The 18,477-nt window shown below is 42.8% G+C and overlaps 1 protein-coding gene across 1 annotated transcript; it reads right to left on the bottom strand.

Annotated features, from left to right (window-relative positions):
• Window positions 1-9,299: 9,299 nt before the first annotated feature.
• LOC137144725 (zinc finger protein 92-like) lies at window positions 9,300-18,010 on the bottom strand. Its single transcript, XM_067535196.1, has 3 exons — window positions 17,744-18,010; window positions 11,049-11,212; window positions 9,300-10,919 (listed from the first exon to the last, which is right to left on the bottom strand). The coding sequence occupies exons 2-3, from the start codon at window positions 11,095-11,097 to the stop codon at window positions 9,937-9,939; spliced, it is 1,032 nt and encodes a 343-aa protein (XP_067391297.1). The 5' UTR covers window positions 11,098-11,212; window positions 17,744-18,010; the 3' UTR covers window positions 9,300-9,936.
• Between the last annotated feature and the right edge of the window lie 467 nt (window positions 18,011-18,477).

Raw genomic sequence — 18,477 nt, 5'->3', positions numbered from 1 at the left:
GCCCCTCTCCAGCGGGGCAGCTGGACACCAGGCATTCGCTACTTTGCCGGGCTGATTCCCCATTGGCAGGCCTGGCACCCACAGGGAAGCACTTTCAAAGAGACACTTTGCTTTCTCTACTAACATTGGTGGATTCCTAAGCCTTCCCCATCCGTACCAATCACATTGGGCACTGCTGGGAGAGCAAGCACACACAGAAGTGTTAGATCCTGACTTATCAGACCTTGAAGGTTCATTCTTCATCTTTCTCCCCTTTAAAGTGGGAGCAGATGAGACAGGGGCAACCAGAGGAAACAAATTAAATCTTGAGATGAAACATTGCCCGCTGTGGGGTCAAATACAACAGATCTGGGCTTCATCAGGAAGAGCTAATACAAGAGAGCAGTTTGTATGCAACATGGAGCAGGCACCACTCTGACCAAGCTGCTTGTTGACTAGAGGAAATCTGCAAGAACTTGTCTTCATAAATGTACAGGAAAGGACCCAACCAGAGCCCACCTGTGACAGCCCACTTGTGACAGCTCACCTGTGACAGATAAGGAGAGAGATTATAAAGAATGCACCCACCTTGTCATCTGTCCAAGCACAGAGTTCAGCTGTTTACCAAGATCCTCCTGCTGAATAAAAGTATGAGAGCCCATCTCAAACTGACACTCCACAGCTGTTGCTCCTTCATGCTAATTCCTGTTGCCCCTTCAAGTGTAGTTCTCCTCTTAAGGGACTAGGTAAGAAAATGGCATATCTGCTCCCAGTAGAGGTGTTCAGAGTTGCATCTGCTAGCTTCAGTGACACAACTCTGCTTTTTACTCCTGTTTGCCCTGCAGAGCCAGCTGAGCTAAGGGAGTTTGAGCTGGAGTCTCTTTCTGCCTGTGTGTCCTTAACAGAATGGTTTACGAGGGGCCAGTTGACATGCAGAAATCACACTGATTTCACTAAATAGATTTAAAATACGCTCTTGGTTAAAGTGATGCAAAGTTTGCATGTAGACAAGACAAATTCCATGCAATTACACCTGTGAAATGCCATGGAAGGAAACAGGATGAAATAGGGATTGCTTAGGCCTCAATTTAGCCTGCAGTTTCTCTGTTACTGGTGATGATGCAGGAGTAGGAAAAAACCTTCTTGGCTCTCAGAGCCCAGGTTGCGGGTGCAGGTCTCTCAGCTACAAAATGCATCTTATTACTTGTACATTGCACACGAATCACGCACAGAATGTAAACATGGAACCCGACAATGCCATTTTTAGAGATCCCCTTGTCAGAGCAGAACTGCACTTTGAGATATTGTAATCTCCGTAATGAGGAGCCCCAGTGGACAGCCTATCGACATAAACAGCTTTCCTGAGTACCTCTCATATGACACCATTAAAAACAAAACAAATGTGCAATTCCAAACCCAGAGTACATGGTAAATATATGTCCTGTGGGATAGTTCCAAATGAAGGCACTCACATCATTCATTCCCTTCTTACTGGTCTGTTGATAGAAAAAGGATGAAAGCACTTTTTAAATGGAGTTGTTCTGGGCCTGGCTGGCTGAATTATTGACATGCCCCCTGACACTACACGGTGATCTTCCAGTAAGTGCAGAGAGATTAGATGGCAAATGCAGAGCTGATCAGTTTCTGGCTCATCTAGGGTCTGATCCTGCATGGCTGACGCTGATGGGTGCCTTGCCAGTGACGTCACTGGGAGCAGGAATAAGCCCCCACTGCTCAATTCTCCATGGAAGGTATTCATAGCTTCAAATAGCTCTGCTTTATAACATCTGTCTGTCCTCAAGGCTCTTTCCAACAAGAGGCATCCCAATTAAGCAGCATTAGCTTCCTGATTATGCAGCAGTCCCATTCCTTGCTCTTTTATTACCAGTTAGCATCAGACTTAATGAAGTCAACTTTATTTTAGTCTCTCTCTCTCTCTCTCTCTCTCGGTTGGTGAAGCTAGCTTGCTGAATGTGAACTGGTCTTTCTTAGTCTGCAGACAGACAGCTCCAATGTCTCTGCTGCTGCTCAGAGCTTCACTGGTTAGCAACACACTGGAGTTCCACTGCTGCTTTTCAGAAACTTGTGGGCAGCAGTGAAGATGTCAGGAATCTCATCAATTTCATGGGGCTAGAGAAAGCTATGAGTGGTGTAAGAGAGGTGACACTGGAGTTACTCACCAGAGAGAACCCAAAAAGCAGAGATTATGGAAGACTTCTTCCTCTCACCTTCCTTGAAGCAGCCAAGAGACAAGGAGAGGATTTTCCCACCTTGCAACAGCCTGGTGGCTCTGAAGGAGTGAGAGAAGCGACAGAAAGCTCCTTCCTCCCTTCCAACGGCCAAAGGGAGGGACAAATTTATCAGGCACCTACTCATCAGAGGCTGATACAGTAGATGGAGCCCCCAAACAAGGTCCAGGGACAACACCCTTCCTAGCAACTGGGTGCTTCATGGGGCTGGACTTCTCACTAGGGTGTTGCCTCAAGACCTCAGGAGTGGCCTCCCTCTTGTTCACTGCATCTATCTATCATTCTAAGCCACTTCTTTCCTCCCCCTCATGCATTTCAGATATTTGCACAAAGCCTCTCACATTACAACTGCCCCTCTGTGTAGATGCAACACTTGCTGGACTGTGCCTTCTGGCAGAAAGGTTGAGCAACCTGTGTCAGTTGAGCTGTTCCACAGCCAGCCACTCAGTCGCTCAGAAAAGGGGGAGCAATATCAAGGAAAGCAGCAAATGTTCCACGTCTCCACAGAGTTAAGAGTTTCAAGATCAGTCCAGTAGTTAGGCTTCCTAGCTGGCAGCATGCTGCACTATCCAGACAGTCCCCAAGACATCCTTTGGAGAAAAGTGTTTTTCATTAATTTCCTCTCCCTGCTGTGCCTGACCACCTTTGTGCTCTAGGGGAGCTAGATACAGCTCTGTCTGGAGCCCATCTGTGCCACTGCTGTCTTCCAGAGAGAGACACGGGCTCTCCCGTGTGATAAAAGATGCTCCATCATCCAAGTTCTACCTCTATCACAACATCAGCAGCCCAGAAGCCAGGAACAAAGCTGTAGTGGACATGTATGGCCCTGCCCTCCATATTCCTCTATTCCATCCTAATCTTTTTGGTCCTCTCCTGCACACAAGGTTCCAGTTCCTCTGGGATGGGTTGCAGTATCAGTCTGGGCATATAGGAAAGGAGTGCACTGAACTGAATCCATTCACTCCCACAGGTGAGGTAGGCCCCTCTCCTCCCTCAGGCCAACTCACTATAGTTCCATAGGTAGCCAGCCAGCAAAGATGTGCAATATTTTCCAGCACCAAACCAGGCCTGGACTCATAAGGCATTTAAAATTCTTCCGGACAAATGCCTGATAAAAAGGTAACAAATGATTACAACAAGGTCATGAGCCAACAGGAACAAACTATCAATACACACACACACAAACGGGGGGTTGAAATAAAAGCAGTGCAAAATGAAGCCCAGAACAACTTAGCCACTGAGTGCACACTCTTCAGTAGGAAAAGAATTAATAGAGCAACACTTTGCTTCTGCAAGGAAGGGAAAAATTCCCCTTTCTGAGAGGGAGTGGATCCTATGAACAGACCTCACCTTCCCCTCAATTCAGGTCTCACCATCTTTGCTTCCAGTTGCGAGGAGGGACAAGGCCTCTGGTCTTCTCCTTCCCGTGGGCCAGACCTTTATTACCAGTTACTGCTGCCATGGAGGAGATCTCCTGATCTCTGTACTTGATAGGATGCTCCATGTGACACTTTGTTCATGGCTCTCTAACTCGGCCCTTCATGCTGAAGCTGGTGGACGCCATATAGAACCAACTACTTGAACACGCTGTGACATTTGAGGCATGTAAATATCTGTAAATAATAGTAATAATAATAAATGTGCTTGTATTGTAATAGGGTTATATCTGCCAGGAACTGGCCAGGGAGAGGGAGTCTAGTTTTATTTTTTACACTTGCAAAGGGTGCCATTTCTGATGATTACAAACTGGATGCTGTAAGATACCATGTGGCCAGAAAGAGAAATAATGTTGGGGATGTTGCTTTGTTTTCACATGAACTCCCTAATGTCTGAGCTATTAAATATGTTATGTTTCAAGCAAATACACCGAAAATAAATACTCTATTGCCACTCATGTATCTCCATGAATGGCTTAAAGGAACCAGGCTCTGCTTTCAGCTCACGTGTCTTGCTGTGTGCATTAGTAGATACAAGTGTAAAGAGAGATGCATGGTGTATTTCAAATGTCCAATGCTGCATTTGGACCTGAGCCAAAGCCTGTGTGTGTCTACAACAGCATGTACATGTGTGTGTTCAGAAGTGCACAAGACCATGAAAGCATGGAACTAATTGCAGATCTTTTTGTGCACATCCATTTGTAGGTATGAACATAAGCCTGCAGACAAAAGCTAGCACTGCTTCTTGGCTTGCACAGCTGTAGGTATCTCAATAGGACAGATTTTCAAATTAGTTTGCAACCAAGTTGCATCAATACTGGTTCCACACATGGTTTGTGGCCACGCACATCATGGCTAATACATGGCCATTAATATTTTGCATATGCCATGTTATCATTCTGCTCAAAGGCAGGGCTGCAACACAACTGTTAGGTTGTAACTGGATTCTAACATGGTGACTCAGTTGTGCAGATGGGACCAAATAATCCTCTCTCTGTACCCAGGTTATCCAGTCCTCCCACCTTCCATGTCTCTGTGAAGGAAACATCTCATAAAGTACATGTGAAAAAACACCCATAATCCTATGGATTTGGCATCATCAGCTGAGGCAGTATGACATAAGTGGCCAGATTTTCCCATAATGCACCAGCACAATCATGGTTTGTAGCATGGTAAGCACTAATATAGTTGACATATTGTGCCAGGGAGAATACTGCTGTGTGGATGCACTGAACCATACTAGCTATAATTGTCTCAACGTGTATGTCAAAGCCTGGATACATCTGTACTTTAGAAAGGACCTTCTCTTTTCAGGCTAGTGGAGCAATGACTTTTGCACATGAAGTCAGTAGAAAAATCCTGGAAAGCAGGTAAGTTCATTTTATTTGTAAATATTAAGAAAAAGATGTTAGTATGAAATCAAGTTCAGCTAATGATTCTAAAGCTCTTTGAAAATGAATATCACTATACAAGTTCTAATTATCATCAAGTGATATTATACAGGAAGCCTGTGCAATTTCACTTTGAAGTTTGGGATTGATGGTTAAGAAAAATACATGCTGTACTCTTACCCTGATTTCCCCTTCAACAAAATAAAATGGATCATATATAATTCACAACATCTATAAAACAAAAATCTTCAGAACAATTACCCAGTTAGCTAATCATATTTGTTCATAGTAACATTTTGAAGTAACCTCTCTTCAAGTGCATCAGTATTAATCAAATAGGGCGAGACAGAGAACCCATGTGAAGTGCAGGTTTAAAGATCTCTACAATGCTATCAATACCAATCACTTTTTAAAGGAGTAGAAGAAGTAGCAGCTCAGACTTCAGAGGCAAATAAAATTACCCCTAGTTCTCCCAAACAGGATGGGCTGCAGTGGAAAAACCAACTCCACAAAGTGTGCTGACCTTTTTGATAAAGCTTTGCACCATTTTTTCTTAACCAACACAGTTCTTGTACAGGAGAAACTCTTCCACCAAAAATGGTCCAATTATTAAGGCTCTTGAGATTAAGACCCTTCTCCTGCTTCCCTTGATGTCAATAGGAATTCTGCCATCAACTTGAACAGAAACAAACCTAATATAGGACAAATTAGCATTCCTGGTTTTGGATTTAAAGTATCCTGGTGACACATAAGGTAACAGTTGCAATCAGAATAAGAATCAAATAGCTCTGATATATAACTCAAGTAGATAAGCATGATTATAGTTACTCCCCAAATCACATAAACAAATGTATTTGAGCTCTCTCTCACATGAAAACCAGTGTGTGTGTGTGCACGCGCGTGCATGTGTGTAGTAAGAGGAGGCTTGAATGCATCATCATCCCAAAGTAAATTCATTTAGGGCTTAATTCAGCAAGGTACTTAAGCATATGCCTGACTTTAAGCACAAGTAGTCCCATTACATCAGAGGGACCATAGAAGGGTATCAGACACTCAGGAGGACAAAACCAAACTGCAAAGTGATCTAAGGATATTGAAGTAATAGGAGCTGCAGGGAAGGAGGGTTATTTGGGACAAATGCATGTAATTCCCTACACCAGAGAAGAAATTAATGGCAGATATAAAAGAGAGGGTGGAAGACAACTAAATAGCTGCACTCATTGCATTAAACAAAGTATTCTTAGCTTGTTTCCTTGATACTGTCTTAATAGGTTTTCATGCCATCCATCAGTAGGATTGTCACAGGCATGGTGTGGAATCAAGGTTAGAGGAGAAAATGAGTCAATATGAAGACTGCTATATTAACAAATGGTTCGCAACTGTTCATCCTCTATTCTAGAGAGTCATTTAATACAGGTAAAATAAATAGCTGCAGCTCCATTTAACTGCCCATTGTCAGACAGTGCCTGCTAAACCAACTGGCCACAATTTCCGTATGCAACGAGCATGGAATGTGGACTACAGTGCTGGTTAGAGCTGGAAGCTGCTGAATGAGAAAGAGACAACATTGGTTTTAAATCAGAGGCGGGAGAAAGGAAATAGGGTTGAACTGCTTCCACACCAGGAGGTTGCACTAATTTAGTGCAACTGTTTTTTCTACCAATTTAATTAAATCTGAAAAAACTCAGGGTAGACAAGCCCTAAGAGCTAGCCCAAAGATTTCTTGACTCACATCTGAACTACAGTATCAGTCAGGGTCAGGAGAGGTGTGAAATGCCTGTATGGTCCCACCTATACTGTCCCTATCTGCAAAACCTGCCACTGTGACTTGTCATTAGAAATCATTTAACTTCTGTCTCTAAATATCTACTGAAATCCAAAATTATTCTGATTTGCCATCCATTTAGACTATGAACTAATTGACAATTTTAGTGCTATTAAAATAGCAGTAGGCTACAGTTCTTAATTCCATGGGGTAGGATATACATGTATGTGGTATGGCAGTTGTGCCAATGAGAGCGTAACAATGTTGAAAGCGCTCCAAGCAACATGATTATTTAATGGGAGGATTAAAGGTTAGTGCAATTAAACCTTTACTAAGCATAATGAATGGGTTAATAAAAAAATAACCTGTCTGGTGATTTGACTCTGAAGCAAAATGCTTAGGCATGTGAAAGTGCCAATTAAACAAGAGTACAATGACTCTTGTGAACAGTATATTCAACCCCATCCAAAGAAAATGCCAGTGACTGCAGCTCAAGGAATCAGAGATACAGGGATTATCCAGCTCTAACTCTGTAATCTTACTTAGAGAAATTTAGAAAATGTGGCTAAGGTCATCTGGTCCACAGTGTGTCTGATATTTATCAAGCTGGGCAGAGAAGGTTCTGAAATCACTTCCAAACCCTGAATCTCTCATGTGGCACATTAAGCTACCACTAAAATCACTCCAATCTGTTTACATGGCCAGTTAAAATAATAAATAGCTAACATGGGAGGAGAGATGGCCAATTAATTAGTCGGCAGCATCACTTCCTTGAGAAGGAAGCTGGTGGCCTCAACAAATTATTTTTGTTTTGTCCAAATTTGCCAGAATCCCTCTAGTTCTGGATCCAAAATGTTCAGTATATCAGTGTCTAAAAGCCAGGGAAGGAAACAGCAGTTTCCCTCATTAACATTGTGCTAAATGGAGGACTTGTCCAACTCACATAAACATACCCCCAATTCTGGAGCATTACTGGAAGCACTACGAGAGGGGATAAATTCAGCCTTTGAGCCCTGAGCTAGGGAAGAGATCCTGGCTGTATGTGAACTTGAGGTTGTTAGATGGGACTTATGAAGAGTGATATATGGCAGTCTACCCTGAGCCCTGCTCTTTGTCTCCTCCAGTCTTACAATCATGGTTTACTAGAGATTTTGGGACTCTCAGAGCCTATATTCCACAGTGCCCAGCAGTGTTCCTAGGAGCTGTGGTACTGGCCAATTTTCTAATGCCAGTAACTACTTTTGTGGGATGAAATTAAAATGAACTGGTTGAATGAATGGTTGACATCCCATCCACAATCAAGATAAACCACTGTAGATTAAAGCAGTTAAACTTGATCTGAGCTCAGGACTTCATACCAAGCACAGCAACAATGTAGCATGACCAAGGCTTGTAAAACAGTTGAGGTGGCTGTTCTGCGGATGCAAGGTGTTGTATAGGCATGGCCCGTGCCATGAACTTTGCAGCAAGTTTGACGCTAAATTCTGTGGCAAGGGGCTTGGTGTCCACAGCACTCCAGTAAAAACAGAATGGAAATTTAGATCAATTTAAAAATCAGTATTTTACTAAACTGAATATGCAAATGAATAATACAATTAGTACAGTATCTCTTATGTTACTTAACCTGATGTTAAATGTAAGTAATGTTATGATGCCCCAAAATTTTATATTTAGTCAATGTGCTGCAGAACGTCATACTGAAAATGCATAACTGCACTGTAGAATTTATTGAGGGAAGCCAGTAATTTTTGGCAACTGGGAGGGGATAGCAGGGTCTTTTGGCGTGGGAGGCAGTTTGGGACTGTGGGATGAGTATACACACTGGCTGTTCCTGCTAAAATGATCACCCATGAAATATTTAATGTTAACATTTTAATGGCCATCATTAGGTATCAAAGTCAACATACCCCTAAGATGAATAGCACAATTCAGACCTTCTTTAGAGCTACTGTTTCAGGTATTTGCAGACAATGCTGGCAGATTTCACTGAGAAAAGGTTCTATTGGGACTTAATCTTAAAAATAAAAGCTAAGATTCTAGTGAATACGTTGTGCAGTACACAAGGCACTAGTTACAAGCATTGTGAGTTCATGGCATTCCAAACAATGATTTCTTATGATGAATTTCCTCATATACACAGGGCCCTGGAAACAAGGACATTTAAATTAAAACATTTAAATGTAATAAGCAGCAAGACATGATTTTCACTTTGTTGTTTTGCCAGTCTTCTGATTTTAAATTTTCAAACATTTGTTACTTACTGTAATGCAGTAGCTGGGATGGTCTCTCCTCCACATAGACACAAGTGGCATAGATCCAGACAAAATCCACCCTACCATACACATCTTCACAGCCACTCATACAACTCTCTCCTCACTCACTGATATACATACATAACCCTAATCACATATAAGCACAAAAGGCACGGATATACCTATGGACAGAAGTGAATACGTATGGGATGCAGCTGTTTAATTAATTGTCAAATTTATTAGGGTCCTGGATTTTTATAGCCAACATAATACTTCTCTTCCAAATAAACATACTTCAATAAAAAACATGACAGAATGCACAGAGAGAAGGTATGGATAGGCCAGCTCTGACTAAATGGACTGTGCAGTCCTAGCAAAGGCAAAAAATGACGTATTTCCAAATCCAGTGCAGAAGAGCAATCACAATCAGTTCAGAGTCCAGGACTGCAGAAGAGCTCCATTTCACCCATCAGTCCTAGAGAAAAGCTCAACTTGAGGCACTCCCAGTAAAATCCAGTTATGACAATGCCCAGTACCTTCCAGGAGCTTCACTTCCACATATGTCCTTTGACTTCTCTCATCTCATTATTTCATGGAAATTGAACTTTTTCTTCTTGCAACTCCAGAGGGTAGGTGTGAGGCTGATCAACACTGACTACTTGTAGGGATCGCAGATTTCCTTATGAGGCAATATCTCCTTACTAGAGTTATATTGACCATCCTTCAGGAAGGGAGCTGTAGATCAGCCTTTGTGTGTGTGTGGGGGGGGAATTGGGGGGTAGAGCTGTTTCTCTAGCATAACTGAGCAGGTCTCGTTCTAGTAACAGGCAAAGAATGGTGACCACAGTCACAGAGCCTTAAACACTAACATTTGTCCACTTTATGTGTGCGCTCATGCCTCCTTAGAGTACCTGACTCTGTAAAGGAATGACCACAGTAAGCACAAGAGTAGGGCTTTTCTCCAGTATGGATCCGCTGATGGCGTTGTAGTGATGCCAGGCGTGTAAAGGTCCCTCCACACTCCTCACAATAGAAAGGGCGCTCTCCAGAGTGAGTCTGCTGGTGCCTTTTCAGTCTCAGTAGTTGGACAAAGGCCATACCACATTCTTGACATTTATATGGTTTGTCCTGTCGGTGGATCACCTTGTGTTTGGACAGCAGATTGGGTTTACGGAAACCTTTGCCACACGTCAGACAGACGTAAGGTTTAGACTCTTCTTCCCCAGGCTTTTGATTTTCAGAACACTGCTGGCCAGTGTCCCCACTGCCATGCTGGTTTCGGTGCACTGTTGACCAGGGGTTCCTAACCATACCATTTCCCAAAACTACCTTGGAGCGCTCAATCTTGTGCACATTGCGTAGGTGTCTCCAGACATCAGCCGTGCGGATGAAACCCTTGTCACACTCTGGACACTTGTGTGGCCTGTCACTAGAATGAATGAGCTTGTGCATTCGCAAGTTCGCAGCACGGAAGAACTCTTTGCCACAGATGGGGCATCGGTATGAATGCTCTGTCAGGTGGATCTGTTTGTGTTCCTGCAGTTCACTCAGATCCTGGAAAGATGCACTGCATTTCTTGCACCTATAAGGCAAAGCTTCTCCAGAGATGGGCTCCAGGTCCTCCTCATCAAAAGCATCAATAAGAATGATGTTTTCATCATCCTCACTTAGACTTCTCTGAGGTTCCTCACAGGAGTAAAGCTCCAGATCCTCATCTTCACACTGTAGATCAAAGTTGGTGCTGGAGGTGACAAAGACCCCAGCTGTAGTCTCCCCTCGCTTCTGGTAGTAGATCTCATAGGTTTCCTCATCTTCACACTGCAATTCTACAGGGAGTTCTTGCCTACCTGAAGGTCCAGCAGGGCAAAAACCAGGACTGGATGGTTGTGAGTAGTCTATGTCTACCTCCAGCTGGAGGCTGGCTTTGCGACCCACCCGCTCAGAGGAATGACTGGAGTCATCTGAATGCTCCTCACCTGTGTCACAAGTGTCGTTATCGGACTCCCAGTTCACCTCCACGTCCATCCTGTGATGTCATACACTGGACTTATATGTGGCTTATTGTGGATGTAAATACACCACGTTCTGACAGTCCTTCATGATTGGCTCATCTCGTTCTCAACACCAATCACAGCCCTCCCTAGAAAAAACAGGAGATGATTTCATTAGCCAACTCACCAACATTCACATTAAGTAAAGTGAAATCACCACAATACAGATCCTTTTCTGGTGAGCAGAATCACACAGACTTTGTGCATTAGCCTCACCGTAGGGGACACTGACTAATTGACTATAATGATTGAATGGAACATTTCTATATCTCCATAAAGTTAAATCCTATATGTTAATTGGATCTTTACTGCAAATTTGAATAATTAATATAATGTGTCTGGCTTCTGTAGCCTTAAAGAAACCCATTAAGAATTACTATAATTTTTTGTTTTAGAACTTGGTAACGTGGATGCATCCACTTCAAATATTTGGTGATCTGAGATTTGGTTTTTGAATTTTCCCTTGTTTTGTAATATGATTCAGAAAGTATTCTCACACTGCTTTGAACTCTTCTATGTCTATTCAGCTCTTCTATTCTCCACAATACATTTATTATCATAAGATGTGACTTGTTGAATCTGAGATCCGTTTACCATGGTAAACATTGGTCCTGACAAACTTCTCCCCACAAATAAACTAAGTGAAGTCCATCTGACATTTTCATATTAAATGCTCAATAGTAACTAATAGCCTGCCAAGATACATAACACAATCAGCAAGAACATTTTTATTACCTATTTTTGTTGTTGATCTTCTTGGGCCACATCAAAACATGTTTGTACTCTATTTTCTTTCAGCTCTTCTAGACTAGATTATCATCTCTCACTCCTAGCCAGTGCAAATCACACAATTATGTACAATTATGAAATATTTTAAATTGCATCCCTTCAATATTTAAATCTCTACCAGCCATGTTGCTTCTTTTACATTATTTGGACTATTTCTTTTCCAACTGTCTAAAGTTTCCAAATCAGACAGTCCAAGCCAATCCTGAGCCAACAGCAAACATCTTTCTTCCTTTACAAATGGGATGAATTGAGATATTCAAACTTACTGAAATGAAGATCTTAGACTTAATTCCCAGGATGGGTTCCCTTCACCACACAGGGCTTTGTCAGAAGATTCATATTTAATGTTCTTTTTGCATTGCTAAAGATATTTAATTTTGTATGAGTGACACCAGGAGGCACTTTCTTTCTGACACTGACCACATAATGGGTGCAGCAAGCTCCAGCAACATCAGGCAGATCAAAGAGAAAACCATATAGCAGTAAGCAGCCATGCGTGGGGTGAGGGCTGAAAGAAACTGTAGAAGCTCATGCTGCTCACTCTCAAATCACCAGGGACAAGGAAGCAGTGTGATCTCTTTAGCCACCTCCAGCCTGTCATCATAACTCAGATTATTGTAAAACTCTCCAGTCTTCCACACTCTTGGGTAACAAACAGCTGGCCTCACAGAGAGAAAATATTTTGGAGAAATAAGTTGGGAGAGAAAAGGATTCTGAGGTATAACCAGAGTCAGGTAAAATTACAGAAGACAGCTAAGCTGCAAACAGCAAGAAAGAGTTTTCATAGAAAGTCAACAGAGTGAGGAGGGGAGAGTTATAAGGAACAAATCCAGATCTAGGCTGGAGATCTTAGAAAACATCAGAATTGTAGAAGCTATCAAAATTTGGGGTTATTTTATCAATATTTTTCTTTCAGGCCAATATTCTTTTATGATGCAGTGTCAGACCACTCTGATCATCATTTCCATGACAGCAGTAAAAGGTACTACACCACTGACTTCAATTGGCAAGAGTCAAGTAGTCTAGCATAGAATTTAGATTAATTCCTGCTATCTTTTTAATGTTGACCTACAGATAAAAGCATCTTGAGAAATAATCCCTACTGCACTTGTTAATTAGGATTTTATTTCTTGGGTGCTAAAACAAGTCCTAAATCTCAGAGTTACTGGTTTATTCACAGTTGCCAATCTATAAAAGAAAGTTTGCTAACTAAACCTACATGTGTCAAATACAGCTGAGAATCCTTCAGCATTGGCCCACTCTAATAGCTTCAAACTCTCTAAAGAAACACCCTTTTAATCAGTTTCACTGGTAGTGGGTATGGCCTGTCTGAACAACTGTTCAAAATCGGTCTTCCTGAACCATATACACTTCTTGTAAGGAATGCACTCATTTTATGTCATATTGAAGTATGGTTTTGAAGGACATTTTCCAGATCTCCCCCAATATGTTCCAGCATCTATTCCACTCCCTCTTCAGTTTATTTCATTTTCTTTACATTTTCCCCCACATTACCACTTTTAGTCACACAGATTCAAAACTGAGCTCTGCTCAAACAGTCTAGCCCATCCAGTGCATCTGCACTATTACCCAAGCTGCTCTTTGCCTGTGAAACAAATTCTTTCCACATCCCTCTTTTCCTTCACTCTCTTCTCCTTTTCTCTTCCCTTTATTCCCCAACTCTTTATCTTTACCATCTTTGTTCACATTCTACTCAAAATCATTAAGGTTTCTCTAAATGCAAGTGACTGTGATCTTACACATAAATATCAAGTCCAAGCCAGTATCATTAATTTCACTCAGTGTTTTTCATATCTCAAGAAAACTTAGTAATGTATTTAAGCTGAATGCTTAACTTATACAAGTCTTCAGGAAGACAGGTTTAATTCACTAAACAACTGACCCTTGTTATTATCGTTCTTATGAAATATGTCTTATCTCTTCATTAGTCATTGTCTGAGAAACAAGGGGGAAACTTCAGCAGAGCCAGTATTTCACCCAGAATGATCACATTTGACACAGCATGCACGTAGTCCCATCAATTTAATGACTCCTTCATATATAAAAAGCTCAACAATTTTTCCACATCTACATGGTAAACTCCAGCTTCCTAACAACAAACCCACTAATTATTTTACTGACTTCTTTGCTGAAGACAAATATTTTTCAAGGACACATTATAAGTGAGGATTATAGGGTTTATATGGTTCTTTTTGACAATCCTCCATCTAACCATTCTGATTTTCTCTTAGTAGAAGATTGCAGATTTCAAGAAACTGGGATATCTTCAGTTGATCTGTAACTGATGACATTATCTGTCATACCCTGAGCCACACGAACATTCTCATCCATACTATTTTATACTTTTTAAACTATGTCTTACGAATATACCAAAACACATGCAATCCTTTTCAATGTACAGAAATATAGTTATCCCAAAGAGAAAGAAAAACAGCAAAAAAGTTATATCCTAATTCTACCTACACTGCAACAAATGTCTCTAATTATAACACAAGAGCAATATAAGCTCAAATGTGTACTCCAGCTGTCCATGGCCATATGTATTTAAATACATGGACCACCCAATATAGAAAGACTGACACATGGACTGACAAGAACTACAGCACCTGATATTTTTTCAATTTTCACCTTCTCAGTGGAATACATTTTAGATCTGCTGTTTGCCTTTTTAGTCCCTAGCATAGGGATTCAGCAGTATAATGTACTTTTACACTGAACAACCCTTTCAGTGCCTACACACAAACCAGGAGTTTTGATTATTAGGTCTAATGAAAATTCAGATAAAGGAGGGCAGTTTTGCTTGCCACTATACTTTCCAACAAATAACTGTACCAAATCAGCAGCTCCCCAACTCAGTGATCTTCCCCATACATACTCATCTACTCATTCTCTTATGTATAGTATGTGATTTGACCCTTGCATGCCCCATCACCTTCCTTTTCTGTTCCATCTACTTCAGGTGATTTCCCAGCTCCATCCTTCCACATCCTTATCTGTATCTATTTGGTATTGACTGCCCCTTCACTTGAATCCCTGCACTTTCCTATGTGTGCCTACTAACCTCCACCCATCCTAGTGCATTCTTTTTATTGCCTACCCATTTTCTCATTCTCCCATGTGTTATCTTCCCATCTTTTCCACACATCCACATACATCACAGGGCTAAACCTGGAGTAGTAAATTGTTTCAGGATGTGGGAACGACGTGCCATCCTAACTCAATAAGGTGTATCACTTACTCCCTTTGGAAGAATCTGGTGCCACTGCTATGCCCCTATGGGGAATGGCTCTAAATACTGCTTACACCAGACACCTCATGCTGGATGCATTACTAATATAATATGTTAAACTGTGAGATAATCTCATAAGAACAGCCATACTAGGTCAGACCAGTGGGGTCCATCTAGCCCAAAATCCTGTCTTCCAAGAATAGCCAGTGCCAGATACTTCAGAGGCAATAAACAGAACAGGGCAATTTATCCAGTGATCCATCTCCCCTCATCCAGTCCTAGGTTCTAGCAGTCAGAAGTTTAAGGACATACAACGCATGGGCTTGTGTTCCTGATCATCTTGGCTCATAGCCACTGATGAATCTATCTTCCATGAACTTGTCTAAATCTTTTTTTAATCCAATTATAATTTTGGCCTTCACAACATCCCCTGGCAAGGAGTTCCACAGGTTGACCGTGTTGTGTGAAAAAGTTCTTCTTTTTCTTTCTTTTAAACCTACTGCCTATTAATTTCATTGAGTGATCCCTTATGTTAGTTACCCCCTCCCATAACACATCTTTATTCACTTTCTCTACATCATTCATGATTTTATAGACATCCATCATATCCCCCCTTAATCATCTTTTCAATTTCTCTTCATATGAAAGTTGTTCCATCCCCTAATCATTTTTGCTGCCCTTCTCTGTACTTTTTCCCATTCTAATATTTTTTTTTGAGATGGGGTGACAAGAACTGCACGCAGTAGTCAAGGTGTGGGTATATCATGGATTTATATAGCTGCATTATGATACTGTCTGCTTTATTCTTTATCCTTTTCCTAAAGTGTCCTACATTCTGTTAGCTTTTTTTACTGTTGCTCCACACTGAGCTGATGTTTTCAAAGAACCATCCACAATGACTCCAAGATTTCTTTCTTGAGTAGTAATAGCTAATTTAGACCTATTGTTTTGTATGTATAGTTGGGATTATGTTTTTCATTGTGAATTGGTTTGCATTTATCAACACTGAATTTCATCTGCCATTGTGTTGTCCAGTAAACCAGTTTTATGAGATCCCTTTGTAACTCTTCACAGTCAGTTTTGGATTTAGCTATCTTGACTAATTTTGTATCATCTGCAAACTTTGTCACCTCACTGGTTACCCCTTTTTCCAGATCATTTATGAATATTTTAAACAGCACTGGTCCCAGTGCAGATTCTTGGAGGCCCTACTATTTACCTCCTTCCACTGTGATAACTAACCATTTAGTCCTACCTTTTGTTTCCTATCTTTTAATCAGTTACTGAGCCATGAGAGGACCTTCCCTCTTATCCCACGCTTACTTTGCTTAAGAGCCTATGGTAAGTGACCTGTCAAAGGCTTGCTGAAAGTCCAAGTATCCACAGGACCACGCTTATCCATGTGTTTGTTGACCCTCTCAAAAAATTATAATATATTGATGAGGCAAGATTTCCCTTTACAAAAGCCGTATTGACTCTTCCCCAACATACTGTGTTCCTTTATGTGTCTGGTTGAAATATAATAAAGAATAGAATTATTAGTCTGCCTTGTACTGAAGTCAGGCTTAATGGCCTGAAATTGTCAGGATCACCTTTGGTGCCTTTTTTTAAAAAATGGCATTACATTAGCAATCCACTAGTCATCTGGTACAGAGACTCATTTAAGTGATATGTCACATACCACAGTTCTGCAGTAGTTCTGCTATTTCATATGAGTTCCTTCAGAACTCTTCAGTGAATACCATCTAGCCCTGGTGATTTATTACTGTTTAGTAATTTGTTCCAAAACCTCCTCTCTATTGACACCTCAATCTGGGACAGTTCCTCAGATTTGTCACCTAAAAAGAATAGATCAGGTGTGAGAATCTCCCTCACATTGCTCTTCACTGAAGAGCAAGGCAAAGAATTCATTTAGCTTCTCTGCTATGGCCTTATGTTCCTCGAGTGCTCCTTCGGCACCTCAATTGTCTGGTAGTCCCACGGATTGTTTGACAGACTTCCTGATTCTGATGTACTTAAAAAAATGTGGTGCTAGTTTTTTGTCTTTTGCTAGTTGCTCTTCAAATTCTTTTCTGGTCTGCCTAATTTACTTTTACACATAACAGGCCAGAGTTATTGCTCCTGTCTAGTTTCCTTAGTAGGATTTGACTTCCAATTTTTAAAGGAAATCTGTTTGTCTCTAACTGCCTCTTTTACTCTGCTGTTTAGCCAGGATGTCATTTTTTCAGCTCTTATCTTTTTTTTTTAATTTGAGATTTACATAGTTAGAACCTCTATAATGGTGTTTTAAAAAAGTTAACATGCAGCTTGCAAGCACTTCACTCTTGTGACTGTTTCTTTTCGTTTTCCCTCAACCTTAATCACAGTAGTACTACCACCAGTAGTAGTTCCAAGGTTGGACACTAGAAGTACGTGGAAGTGGAATATGGGAGAGAGAGAGAGAAAAGTCCAAGAGGAGGGGAAAAGAGAGCAAAGATGAATGTGGCTGGAGATGTCGAGGGAAAGTGGAATGAAGACAGCAGAGGATGGGGAGAATGAAACCAAGGGGGCGCAGGCCCCAGAGAAAGAAGAAAGGACCCACCGCAGCCAGCGCCTGTCCCAACAGACACCCCCGCCTCCAGCGCAGCTCCCGCCAGCTCCATTCTCGGACAGCGGCTCCAGGGGCGGGCTGGCGGCCGGGCTACGTCCCCCGCGCCGACCTACGGGACAGACACCAGCAGGGAATGAGTGCGGCGGGCCGGTCCCCCCCCGCACCGCACCGCACCGCCCGCTCCAACCCGCTCCCGCACGCGGCTGGCCCCCCGGAGCGCGGCCCCTCCCGGCGACGCTCCCCGCCCGGTCCCCCGACTCCGGCCATTCGCCTCCCCGCGACGCTCCTCGCACGGACGAACCCGGCCGCCCCACGGGCGTGTCCTGCCCGGGCCCCTCCCCTGCCGGGGGGCGGAGACCGCCTCGGCCGGCGCCGCCGCTCGCCCGGCCCGGGGACAGCGGGCGCTGCCGGCAGGGGCTCCGGCCCCGGCGCTCACCGTGCGGGGCGGCCCCGCTCCTCATCCCGAGTCTGCCGCCCGCCCGCTGCTGCCGCGCCGCGCCGAGCGGAGCGGGGCGACGCTGGGGAGAGCCCCTCATGCCGAGCCGGGACCCCTCTGGCTCACACTGCGCAAGCGCCGGAGTGCAGCAGCGCATGTGCATTGGCCGCCCCGAAGCTGCTTGTGCCGGCGGCAGCTGCGGGCCGAAGTGAAACGAATCGTTCAGGGGTCGGCGGCAGGGTCCGCGGGCCGGGCTGCGCGCGGCGGACGGAGTGCGCGCTGAAGTGGG

The sequence above is a fragment of the Emydura macquarii genome, unplaced genomic scaffold, assembly GCF_026122565.2.
Source record: "Emydura macquarii macquarii isolate MOO-44397 ecotype Brisbane River unplaced genomic scaffold, CSIRO-AGI_Emac_v2 contig_3477, whole genome shotgun sequence".
Taxonomy (NCBI): Eukaryota; Metazoa; Chordata; order Testudines; family Chelidae; genus Emydura; species Emydura macquarii.
Note: the sequence above shows the minus strand (reverse complement) of the source record. Positions and strands in the feature narration are given on the sequence as shown.

Excerpts from the sequence above, each read along its gene's own strand:
- LOC137144725 (XM_067535196.1), bottom strand. The coding sequence starts at position 11,097 with ATGGACGTGGAGGTGAACTGGGAGTCCGATAACGACACTTGTGACACA. Across the intron at positions 10,920-11,048 it reads TAACGACACTTGTGACACAG|GTAGGCAAGAACTCCCTGTA; the intron begins GTGAGGAGCATT and ends CTGGACCTTCAG.